The 13,306-nt window shown below is 33.5% G+C and overlaps 1 protein-coding gene across 2 annotated transcripts; it reads left to right on the forward strand.

The window, feature by feature from the left end:
• Positions 1-357: 357 nt before the first annotated feature.
• Positions 358-12,984, forward strand: LOC119633162. Of its 2 annotated transcripts, XM_038026506.1 has the most exons (11): positions 358-451; positions 2,288-2,503; positions 2,571-2,801; positions 2,867-3,546; positions 3,610-3,730; positions 5,167-5,381; positions 6,119-6,535; positions 7,157-8,390; positions 8,463-8,822; positions 8,885-9,013; positions 10,177-12,984. In XM_038026506.1, the coding sequence occupies exons 2-11, from the start codon at positions 2,339-2,341 to the stop codon at positions 11,056-11,058; spliced, it is 4,434 nt and encodes a 1,477-aa protein (XP_037882434.1). In that variant the 5' UTR covers positions 358-451; positions 2,288-2,338; the 3' UTR covers positions 11,059-12,984. The 2 variants fall into 2 exon arrangements, with proteins under 2 accessions (XP_037882434.1, XP_037882435.1); XM_038026507.1 differs by lacking the exons at positions 358-451; positions 2,288-2,503 and having other exon boundaries at positions 2,763-2,801; positions 2,846-3,546.
• Positions 12,985-13,306: the final 322 nt, after the last annotated feature.

The raw sequence follows: 13,306 nt of genomic DNA on the forward strand, positions 1-13,306 counted from the left end.
GACTTGGAACTTCTTCCTTACCAAAACTTCAATTGTAAACATAGTAAAACGATCGACGCCATTTACTAACGGAACAACTGTTAATATCATTTCTATTGTCCTGTATTTCATTGAAGATATATATAAGCTCCGAAAAATGCAACTCTGTAATGTAAAATTAGTCTATCACTAAATCAAGGTGTTTAGTTGGCACTACTGGTTGCTTTCATTTAGTCAGCGAATAATTGTAAAAATTTGCAAATAATCGAGGCGCAGGGAAATAATTGTAAATTTATTTAACGTAACGCATATGAAAATTGTAAATGTAATTGAATAAGAGCTTAAAACTTAATAATTAAATGTGAAAAATTGTAGAATTAGTCATTTGAAAAAATTGAACAGAATAACAATACAATCTTGTTTTCTTTGTCTCATACTTAAAATCAAAGTCGATTGAATTGTCAAATGATTTGTAAGTGAATTTTGATAAAAATGAATGGGAATTAATTTGTATTCATCCTACGCTTTTAAATTTTTCTACTAACTAATAAAACCAACTTTCTCAGCATTCGTCATTAATATGAAATTCTTTTTTTAAAAAATAGCAAGTGGTTCAACGTCCTCCAAAGAACATACATATAGATACATATATGAATGTATATATGTTTACATTATTCAAAACAAGCGATTTGTAGTTTTTCATTACCAATTTGTAATTTTTAGTATCCAACTTTAAAGCCAGTTAGGAATTCGAAATTAGTAAGTGAATTATACCAGTTTACTCAATTTTGGCATCGTCTTATAAAATGGCAGCAATAAATGCAAATTTATATTAATAAATATTTTGGTTTTTCTTATCTCTTTCTTGCTACAGTTTCCTTACTGTTGTTCTTTAAAAGATGGTTTTTTACTATGCGCTTAACTAGGATAAAAGTCTTTCATTCATTTTTGGAGTTGCATTCATTTTGCATGGCTTACAAGTTAGGATGTTGAACTAAATGCACTAAAAAACTTTTGAAACCTTTTTATCTATTTTAATCTTTATTAACAGTGTATTTTCTCTTCAAATGTTTGAAAAACCTAAATATATAACTTTTGTTTTTATAACATAAAAAGATGTTTCTAATTATTTACCAAGCAATATTTAAAATAAAAAAAAACGTTTCGTTTGATCGTAAAAGAATTCGATTGTCTTTATAAGGTCGTCCTATAATTAGCCATATTTATAAATTTTCGTTTTTATTTGACTATTGAAATTAACGCACGCAAATTCTAAATTCTGGCCCGGTTCCTCAAAATTCAATTACGTTGAATTTAGTAATTACAATATTTCTTCTTCTTTGACGGACTTTTAGAGACATTAAAGCAAGGAAAACACTTCATCGAGTTTTTCGGTTTTTTTTTTAAGGGCCTTTATTAATAAGCCACTATTACTAAAATAATATTGAAACCATTAGAACTTTCTTACAGTATTTCTAGCAAACAATGCTTGGTTTATTGGGATATGCTAATGCCTTTATTACAATATGCTGATAGCAATAAAATATTTGGTATATAAGTCATAAAGCCGGAAAGCGTGAAAGACGACTCTCAATTTATTTGCGTGTGTGGTCTCGCGTGGTTATATGTATATTTTACCGCATTAGTTGGATTTTTTACTTTCAGCTTTACCTTCTATCTTTCAAATGATTCAAACGCGATTACTCGACTAATTCCGAGTGCACAAAGACGGTGGACATTCATTTTACTTTGCTTGTAAGCGAAATTCAGGTGTTGTAGAATTCCAAATGATAAGTCGTTTTGACCCACAGATACTTGTTGCTCCTATTATTGATTACGTCATAGCATAAAAAAATTAAAATAAAAAGGAGACCATGAATAAAGTCTCTTTTGGTAATTATTCTATTCAACTAATACAAACGGGCAGCGTACATGTTCAACTTATAGGCGTGATTTTTTAATTTTGTTTACTTTGTGCACAAGCTTTTGAAAAGCGGTTACTTGCCTTTACGGCACAAGAATTGGCGTATTTATTGTTGAATTTTCTAGGAGAAAATAAATCAACCGATTTACTAGAAAGAAGCAAGCACAAATGATAATGTGGAAAAACGCTGTCCTTACTCCGGCGATTCCTGAATATTCCACCCCGTTGTAAACATTTAAATATGTATGGTTGTGTCAACAAAGAATATAACCATCATGAATAAATGCACTGCATATATATGTGACTGCAATTTCCGTACTTTCACAATATTGTATCTCTCATCATGCTATATAAAAAATTTACAGTTTTACTTTATTTTAAAAGTGTGCTTCAGACTTCGATGCGAACGAGGGATACAACACAAAGGAACATAAAATGAATGCTCACAGTCGTACGTCCAGCGAAATAGAAACAGTTCCATATTCTGATATTTTGCCAGTATTTACGCCGCAATTTTGCAGAGATTTTGAATTCAAGGATGTGCAACACTTCTTGAAAGATTTACTGAAGCCTGAAGAATTTCGTTACATTGCCAAAGAAGTAAGACGCCGAATTAAAAGCATACCTCTAATTTCATATTTATCGTTCTGCTTAATTTCCTTCGAAGGAAGGCAAAGCTCAGATATTCCATATGCTATGGGTTCTGCAAAATAAGAGCGATGCAGATATCATGAGTTTTTTGAATTGTATCGCTTATGATTACAAATGGATTGTTGATGAAATTAAAAACGCTTTGCGCGATCACAGCTCTGTTACTGAAGAATATTTGGAGACATTAAAAAGAATACGTAATGATCATCAGAATTTTACGGATTTCAATGTACATCGCACTAAACCTGTAAATATTTTTTATGTATGTAAGATGTGCTATTTGTTTTGAAGTTTTTCTCTTTTCTGTTTTAGTTTATGAAATTGCGTGCGGCCTTGCGTTCTTTAAACCCGAAAATTGGACTTGCGAGTGTCGTTCTTCTCGGTGAACTAGGCAGTGGTAAAAAATGGTTGGCTTTAGATGTCTGCTCCGAATTTACTGTTCTACAAGCCATGAATTTTAAAATATTTCATATTGATACGAAATATTGCGATAGTCCTGATGAGGATTTACATGCTTTGAATACTCTAATGCTGAAACTTAATCCAAATCATCATTTTACACTTGAAGGTCCTTCAAAAATTTCATATAAGATACTGCATTTGCAAGAACGGTTACGTGAACTTCTAAAAGCTAAGCAATTTCTCAATTGTCTTTTGGTTTTGACAAATGTGCAAAATATTAAAACACTGGAAGCGTTTAACTTGGGTTGCAAACGTTTGATAATTACGCGCAATAAGAAAGTAAGCGAAAAACTATCTACTAAAACGAATAAGCATTTCAACTTGGAAGAAGGCTTGAGTTTTACTGAGTTTCGTTTGCTGTTGGACAAATACATTAAAAAGTATGATTGGCGAGAGTTTGCTACCACAAACGAAACCGATATCTATTATCTTAGTAATGGCGATCCATATTTATTGAGCATCATAGCAAAACATCTGCGTGAAAAAAAATCAAATTGGTTTCAATGGAAGAAATACCTAGAGAATTTACAGTAGGTTCTTAAAAACCCTTAGGCCAAGTTCATTTTAGACAATTAAAATAAATTCCGTTTTAGGATACCGGACAAAAAATTTAAACGCGACATTGAAACATCCTTAGAAGTTCTAACACAGGAGCAAATGCGACGGTATGCGGTGTTTGCAATTTTTCCCCACTGCGTCGGCATACCTGTTAAGGTGAGCCAAAACCATTCATAACTATTTCCCCATCTCTATATTTGAATAATTTGACAAGAACATTAATCGAATGTGCGACTATTTCAAATCTATAGGGTGAACATTATTTCCTAATTAACTAAGGAAAATTTACTGTGTTGCTGCATCACTCCATGTTGGACTTAAACCATATTAGGGAAACGTGAGGGGATTCATAAAGCACATATGTTCTTCAATATAAGCAGAGTGAATTTAATCAATTTCTGAATCGTCTTAAACACGCCCATTTTTTTCTTTGATTCTTTGCTTTGGTTTGTCATGGAAAAACTTTTAAAATTACAAACAGATTCTTTTTCTTTACATGTTGACAATACGGTTGCTTTCAAGATATGGCAACCACGTCAACCGTTAAACTTTTATCATGAAGAAGAAGAAGAACAAAATTATTCATCTGTTCACACATTTCAGTTAAAAGTTACCCTTCAGAAAGCATGGATTCTCAGGGCTCTTTGTCAATAGTAATTAACTTTTCTGTTAAAAGTAGTCAATTCCTCTGTTAAAACGCATTTACATCTAATGATGTCGAAAAATGATTTGCACTAACGACTATTTTGTATGACGAGATATAGTTTTTTTATATATCAATCGTATTTAATTTTCGCTTATTTTTAATTAAAAAAAAAAAAATTTTCTATTACCCCACAATCAATTCCACCTTTATACCCAACAAATGTTGAGAAAATCAAGATCCAAACCTTTTGGAGTATTCGCCTTGGCCTTACGATTGCAACTCAGCAATGGATTTTAAAGAAGTCTTCTTCCCCAATCCTCAATTGTGGACAAATTCTAACTATAAAGCACATTCTCTCTGACTGTCTTAACTTTTCCTCTAGCCTAAACGTATTGCATTTGGAACGATTAACCCTATAGACATTCCACAATCAGCTACAGAACAGAATATCAATAAAAATATTACTTTATTAAAACTATTAGGCTCAATATGTAATGTGCTTTTATAAATTAGAGCCATGTCTTTTTCCTTTTAGTCTAAGAATTTATTTCATTAATCTAGAATTACAATAATAATAATAATAAAATGCATGAAACTAAGGCGCTAAGAGCTAAGACTATTTTTTTAAAAAAAGTCGACGTTTAATGTAATGCAACGTTATTGCACTGCATCGAGGTTAATATTTTATCTACATTATGTTCTCAAGGTAGTTTCAAAACTTGCATAGAAAAAAGTATATATAATTATTATATATATAAAATATATTTATTTAAGATGTATGTATGTAAGTAATTTTCAAAATATTTTTTTTTCTGTTAAAAATGGTAAAGCAACTATTGTTATATAACCGTCCAATTCCCGATACGGTCGTCCATATCGTTGCCTCCAGCGATCTTAAGTATAAACATGCATATCAGCGCTCTTTGTTTCTCTTTCTCTATTATAGTTAATAGCAAACTTATGGCGGACATCAATACATGACGCCGAAGAAATAGTTTATATATTCTACAAGTATTCAGTTATCAAAACGGATCTGGACGATAACGATACAATGACTTGTCACTTAAGGTTTGCTTACAGTTCTTACCTAAAAACTAGTCCTACTATACAGTCGCTTATTAATCAATTGGAATTACATCGAGAAATCGTGAAATATTACAAGTAAGTAAGAATGCTTTACTAAAACTTAATAGATTTTCCAAATTAGAATATAACATTATTTTTATTATTTATTACAAAAGTGTACGACTATGACAGAATATTCCTAAATGAACGGTCGCTGTTAATACTGCCGTTCTCTCCCCTGTTGTGATGACGTTAGTTGGGAACCGCCCTAGCATCATCTTTGTCGTTGAATTTGATTACATAATTTTTCATAGTGCGAGCTGTATGCCGGTACTAAACCTACTTCGTCAATACCTCCCAACCAATTTTAACCCTTAGAGCTACTCTTTTGGACCATTTCGTTTTTACGCTTGGAGCATTCCCTCCCTTCCTCTTATCATCTATGCAAAATAGTTGATTTATTATTATTATTATTATTAATTTAGCCAGAGAATGAATTCTAAGACTAAAGTCATAAGGCACTAGCATATCTAAGGCGTTCGGCTTTATTAAAAACTCTGCCGCACTTGAGATTTGAACCCAACGACCACTGAGTTGCTAGACGAGACAATTGCCTACTCGGTCATCCAGGCGGTTCATAGTTGATTTATTCTACATAGAGTACATAGAGTCGTGTTTTAGATTGAATTCGTCGGCGGATATTCAAACAAACATGACGCGGTTTAGCATCGCTTTTAAGCTAGTGTTTTTGCTCAGTTTAAACCAGCAATTATGTGTTCAACTGTGTACCTTTATATTATAATATTTTTTCTGCTTTTTTTAATTCCTTTCAGAGTTCATCAATGTCTTGAATTTCGTTCTGAGGTGGATTTATTTTGCGATAAACCTTTGCATGATAAGTATTTCTTCAAGTACATCGGTTTTCATCTACTGGGTGCTGAGTATTTTGATTTATTCCCCAAATTATATTTCGATTTTGGTTTCTTGGAGCAAAAGATGCGGTCGGTGGGCTTACTTTCTTCTGTGGCTGATTTAAAAGATTACAAACGTGAAATTACAAGTTATGATATGTCTCGCGCTCCAAATTTGTTTAAGCATATTATTGATTTTTTGGCTAAAGTGGAGGAAAAAATATATCACATTGCCGATACTTGTTTATTACAATACGCTCTAATGTCCGAAGAGCCAATACAAAATTTAGCATTGAAACAAATTTCTCAATTTCCACGCCGCGCATGGTTTCTAGAAAGGTAAGAAACTAATTATTTCAAGGTTATTCTAAAAAATAACAGAGAAAGTTATAGGCTGCAATGTGATTCCATGTGATTCGTATATTTTAAATTAGGCAACAAAGTGAGTGAAAAAAATGAGTTATTGTTAACACGAAAGGTGTTACCGGAAAACTCAGTTTTCTCTTATTTGCTGCTAACTCAACTTAATCAAGTCGAATAAAAGTATCTCAGGCAGTCTCTGATTTCTTAATCTTTCCTTACTTACTTAATTAATGGACACTGGGCAGATTAATGCTAATAACAGGGAAATCAGAAAGAGGTTTTAGCGGTGCCCTCTTTTCAAGTAAAATTTTACATAAGAAATTCTTCTTAGATTAAAATTCTCACTATACAAAGGGTTCCGCCTGCAAATTTTCCAATAACCAATTTTCTCTTTTCTGAGTAATTACGTTGATGCTAATGATGATGTAATACACATGTTACACCTTAAAAAAAGAACAAAATTGAGAGCTATTAACAAAAACCACTATCCTTAAAAAAGGCGAAGTTATGACTTTAACTACATAGCGGATCTATAGTTAAAAAATTATTTTGAAATCTTCATTTTTAATATTTCTGGCTATCCTTGTCTAATTTCAGAGGTAATTTCCATCAGAGACGTTTCATCGTTAATTTAATTCAAACACCAAAAATTGTACATGTATTAGTGGAAGACTTATGCATTATTGTATTAGAAAACAATGATACTTACTTAGTAGATATATCGCTAGATTGCAGCTGTGGCCCAGTCCTAATTATTAGAGAAAGTATTGTCAACATAATCGATATCAGTTTGTTCGGTCAAGAAAACTTTATGCTAACACTAGATGACCATGGTCAATTGAAATTATGGTCAATTGCGAATGAACGTAAACGCAGTTTAACCCAACGCCGGAACAGTACCAAAAAATTCAATCCTCTTAATTTGTACTTGTATTCCAGTCAAGTGGAAATGAAAAAATGTAAACAACAAATTGACGATATGCCATTATGCAAAAGAGATCGAGTGGTAGCATTTTACATTGAGTTAGTATCGCAATATACCGAAGAAATTTATCTGCATATAGCTTTAAGAAATGGTGACATTTGTGTGCTAGTTTGGAACCCCGATGAAGAGGAATTTCAGCGCAGCTATATTCCAGTTTTACAAACAAATTTCACTAACATACGGTTTATCTGTAAAATGTTGAAAAAATATTATGTATTAGTGAATACGTCATCCGAACTAAGTTTCTGGAACTTGCAAGATTGCTCTAACGTGCCTACCTCCTTTGAATGGCCATTACACGAATCTAGCTTAGTAAGGTATGAAGTTTATAGCGATGTCGGTCCATCATCTTACACTCACTTGATATTTATTTTCACCGATAAAATTTTGAGCCTAGCCTTTCAAAAGCAACGTGTCACTTCTTTAAATGGCGATATGCAAGTGTTATTAGACAACGCTGACTATCATATTACTTGCGCCAAATTATCAGCAGATCGACGTTACCTGATATTGGGCACGAACACTGGGCTAGTGGTCTATGATGTCTGCACATGCAGTGAAATAATGCGTAGCGTTGTTAGTGAACAAATACGATGCGTGGACGTATTCGATTTGGACGATAAAGAATACAAATGTATGATTGTTTGTGGTGTAAAAAATAAACGCATTTTGTATTTGCTTTGCTTACGTAAAACCGGAGAAGATGCTTTAGGTTGGCAACATAGCTCTATTACCGATGACATTATCCTAGAAGAACAAACCAATATAAGACTTTTAGGGCAAAAACTTTTCGACGTAACGTATGATGACTATACCAATTTAATCGCTGCCGATTCAAAAAATAGGGTAAGTGTTACGATTTTAGTTATCTAGATATTTTACGTACTTAATGAACATAATTTTGTTCGTCGTTGGAAGATTCATCAAATTTGCACATCGGATACGAAAAACTGGTCAATTATAAAACCTGCGGGAATAACGGAAAACATTTCGGCAGTTGCGGCATTTAGAAACTGGGCTTTTGTGGGCTATCAGAACGGTGTCATTTTTAATGTAGGTGACGAGTCACGCGTGACGCCGTCTTTTACTAATAACGCCATTAGTTACCTCAAAGTAATCAATGAACGTATCCTAGTAGCTTCTTCTTGCCAAGATGAATTAACGCTTATTAAAGATCTCAATCAGAACATTAATACAAGATGTCGAATTAATACATTGTTTTCCTATTCGGTGCTAGACAATTACTTGATTTTGATAAATAATTATGGTGCAGTGGTGGTAAGAGAAAGCGCAATTTTGTTCACTTTTTTTGTGAAAATGATTAAAGTGCATTTTTACAGGTCTTCAAAGCCAGCCCCAAATTTGATTATATTCATCATGTCGATCCGGAGCCACATTTCTACTTAAGTGATAGCGATTTTCAAAATAATACTTTGTTTTTAGCCTCATCATGTGATTACTGTATACGGGTAAGTTTGTTTATATGCAATGTAATGTAAGCCATACACAAATTGGACGCTTATTCTCACATTTTTCGCTTATTCTTGTATGTGGCCAAATTTTTATACAAATACTTGAACAATTATTCATACACGTTGTTACAGTGATTCCTTTAGGTTATAATCTTTTCTTACACTGGCTGATCAAATTTTCTTTTTATACCCACCACTGTAAAATCGGTGTATACTCATTTTTTTTTTTTCCAATACCCAAAAGGAAGAGACCCTATAAAGTATATATATATATATATGTTCTTGATCAGCGTGAAATTCTAGGTTGATTTTTAAACAATCTGTCCGCCGATCCGGTGTGTGTTGCTGACATTCTCCTGGTGGCAAAAATGATAATATCACCTTCAAATACGGTAGAAACATTGAAAAGGGCCAAATTGGTAAGAGCAGAAGCCCGTAGAAGAAAGCCTCAGTTTTTTTTAATAAAAATTTTTGGATTTTTGCTCGTTACTCGGAAATTATTAAAGTGAGAGCCATGTATAACATACTATGCAAGCGTTAACATATGCCCAATTATAACTATTTTTGCGTTATCATACACAATCCCGGTGGTGAACGTCGAGAGTAACTCATCAGCATATAACGTATGATTACCGAAAAACAGATATAATAAAATAACGGGATGGCAGAAATAGTTCCAAAGGCTTGAGTTATTTTTAAAATATTGCTTATCTTGCATATAACTATAGAACGATATGAAGGACTTTTTAATTTGTTAAAGAAATGAAGAAACTGAAGAAACACTTTCTTACCTTTTTTTACCCTCCAGCATCGCAATGCACATAATACGTTTGGCGGTTGGCGATTCGCTGCCCAAGATTACATGTACTTTAATTATTAATGGCGTATTAATTGGCCATGAACATGTTTTTACTGTTAGAACTTGCGCAGACAACTGATTAGAATAAATAAGTCAAACTCACCACTTTCTAATATTGAAATTCGCTCCAAATTGTGGCAATGCATTATAGACTTCATAAAAGTTCGCGTTGACGAAGTATAGTCGACTTTCCGTTTGCCGAAAAAAATAATAAGAATATAATATTTATTTAGATTGCTCGTTTAAAATACAGATTTTTTCAAATATATTAAAAATGAAATCGATTCGTTATGCTTTTCAGATACTCACATGTCAAAAGTCACCGAATGATGATTTGGAATTGATACAAAAGCATCAATTTAAACGATGTGAAATCGAGTGTAAATTAAGTTGTTTGGCGGCAACTAAAGATGCGTCGATAGTGGCTGTTGGCTTAGAAATTCAGAGCAATGAAAAGACGAACTATCATAACGGTGACATAGAAATATTTCAAGTATTGGATAACTATAATATACAATTTATTTACTGCCTTAAATCTCATAAAACTGCCGTTTGTGATATGAAATTCTCAAACAAAAATGAGGTGCTAGTAAGCATTTCCGAGCAATTGTGCATTTGGAATACAGCTCATGTCCAGAATAATCCATTGAATCGTGATGTATTTAAAAGACGTAGCTCCAGATTTTCATCCCAAAGGAGTTCGGATTTAGAAGAAGTAGATGCTAATGTTTTGTCAAAACAACATAACCGGATGTTTTTGTGCGTTCAAAAGGACACAAGTAAGCTGATAACACCGGGCGGCATCACGACAAAAATAGCAGAGACATCGGATTATTTAAATAATTCGACAGATTCAGTCTTTGATTCACCAAAGATAGGTGGAAGTTGTTGGGAATGTTTCAGTGGCCCTGCCGACAAACCTGAGCTATTGACCTGCATTAAATTTGACGGAAATAAGGCCGAGCAAATATTTACTGATAGAGAGTTTACGCAATTTAACACAATTGATAATGAAGGAGTATTTTACAATCTGACATTATTAACACGCTGCCAGCAAGTCTTTGCAGAAGAAATGCCAGATCAATCGTGCAAAATAATTGCAGGTGACAGCAATTATTTAGATCGACTCTCAGTGATTTCCAATAACTCAGGTTGCGATGTCGTTGATGCTAGCAATACGTGACGCACTAAGTTACACAAATACAATTATAATAATGTGTACAGTACTTTTATTATATGCAAGAGGTTAGTCTCTTATTTTACAAGAATTCTTTCTTACTTCATTATGTACATTTACTTAATTTTAAACGAATTGTGATATATTTTGTTATTAATTATAAGCTATAAATTTATATATATCGTTGTTTATGCAACTGTTAATTCATTTATGTACAACTGAAGTAGAGTGTTTCAATTGCGTAAGTTTTTCTAGTATTCGCGAACAGAAGACTGCAGTTGAAAGAGAACGATATACATGGAAGGACAAATGGATCTGTTTATTATGTCAATCTCGAAGGATTTTGTCAGATTAGACAATTGCTTGGTTGGAGAGTCCATAAACTTACAAAAATTGCGATGTATACCTTTAATGTGCACACATAGGTCTCTATTTAAAAATATTGCTCATCGTCTCAAGCCCAGTAATAAGTCGATTATACTGAGGGATTTTAAGAAATTAAAAAAGCCTTGCACCAATTTTCCAAAACAAATTATAATCCGCTTAGAATTTTTTTGTCTGACGTTACTTGGTATTTTGATCATGAAGACATAAATGGCAACTTTAGTGTTATTTATAACATCCTTTTCTCAGCTATTTTTTTTATCGATTCCGTTAAAGCCATGTCCTACGAATTTCTGTGTGTCTATCTGTCTGTCTGTCTGTCTGTCCTGTCTGCTTTAGTGATCTGTTAAGAATTATACCTAATATAAAAAGCGAGTTATTTAAAAAATACAAACAAAGTCGCTTCCTTAGAGACTTCACGTTATACTCTAGTGTTAGCGGTAACTATAATTCCCTAAAAGAATCGTGCTATGCTAATTTTATTCAATCAATGAGAGGTAAACTTCTCAATCCTCCTCGGTAAATTCTAAAAGCAAAGTACGAGGAGCTTGCATAGGGTTGATTTTTCTAATTCTTCTGTAATAGCTGAGCTTTTTTGCCTGTTTTTTTCGGGGTAGGCTACCATTCATCAAATACTCCGTTTGGTAAGTTCATTTGACATTTTTCAGTCTATGCCCCTCTCTGAAGATGAAGTACTTGTATCGTTGTTGACTTTGAATGTCTCTAATTTTCCTGATCCGGATGGAATTGCGTCTGTTATTCTCCGCTGTTGAACTGATTAGATATGCTTTCCTCTTATGCAAATTTTCAATAACTGCTTGAAAAAAGTTTGCTTTCCATCGGACTGAAAGGCTTGTTTTATTTTCCCAATTTACAAAAACGTACCCAGAAAATGCATTGAGAATTACAGAGGCATCACCAAGCTTAGCGTATCGCCTAAACTGTAAACGTGTGTTATATCCCCCTGTGCGGTTTCTTAAAAGGCAGAACAAGTTTCACTAACCTTCGCAAGTTTTGCATTCAAATTTTCAAAACGTTTTCCGAACGCATGGGACAGAGTGGATCATGGCTTGCTAGATTGTCTTGGTTTTTCGAATAATGTAGTAACTTGGTGCAGTAGCTAATCCACTGGTCGCACTCAACGTGTGTTATTCATTTCTGTCCGATCCAGACCAATCTCTGCTACTGCTCATGTTCCATAGGGTAGCCATCTTGAACCACTCTGACTTATATTATTTATGAATGACCGCCCTGAGTGCCTTCAACACTCCAGGGTGTTCATGTTTGCGGATGAAATTACCCTTTCCCTCTGCTATTACTTATTGTGTGGTGTTAAACTCCTTCCGTATAATCTTGCGAGTGTGCACTTGGTGTGTGACTAACGGGAGGATTTTGAAATCATAAAAATTTAAGCAGTTGTTACTTGCTGGGATTAGTATGTTGTCCTCGTCTTATAAGATTAGTAAACATATTCTGAAAGAAGTGTTAAACTTTAAACATTTAGGTGTGATTTTTCACTTTAAACCTAGGTTTGATACCTATATTGAGGTTGCTGTTAAAAAAGCAAGATCTCTGCTTAAGAATATCAAAAGATGGTCTAAAGAATTCATTGACTACTACGTTACCTACAGCTTGTACACATCTTTAGTTAGCCCATGGCTTGAATATGCAACTGTTGTCTGGCTTTCTAGTTACAGATGCCATGTTGAGCCTTCTTGCGTCTATTCAATGTGGCTTTTTTTGCTTTATTTGTTTTACGTGGTTTGGAATGGAATCCCGCCTTACCTCTTCTACAGTATGAAAACAGACTGAAACGCATAGGATTATCCACTTTAGAAAAGAAACGGAAAATGTTTCGTTTATTCGAAGT

The sequence above is a fragment of the Glossina fuscipes genome, unplaced genomic scaffold, assembly GCF_014805625.2.
Source record: "Glossina fuscipes isolate IAEA_lab_2018 unplaced genomic scaffold, Yale_Gfus_2 2, whole genome shotgun sequence".
NCBI lineage: Eukaryota > Metazoa > Arthropoda > Insecta > Diptera > Glossinidae > Glossina > Glossina fuscipes.

Excerpts from the sequence above, each read along its gene's own strand:
- LOC119633162 (XM_038026506.1), top strand. The coding sequence starts at position 2,339 with ATGAATGCTCACAGTCGTACGTCCAGCGAAATAGAAACAGTTCCATAT. Across the intron at positions 6,536-7,156 it reads CGCGCATGGTTTCTAGAAAG|AGGTAATTTCCATCAGAGAC; the intron begins GTAAGAAACTAA and ends GTCTAATTTCAG. Across the intron at positions 8,823-8,884 it reads ATAATTATGGTGCAGTGGTG|GTCTTCAAAGCCAGCCCCAA; the intron begins GTAAGAGAAAGC and ends GCATTTTTACAG.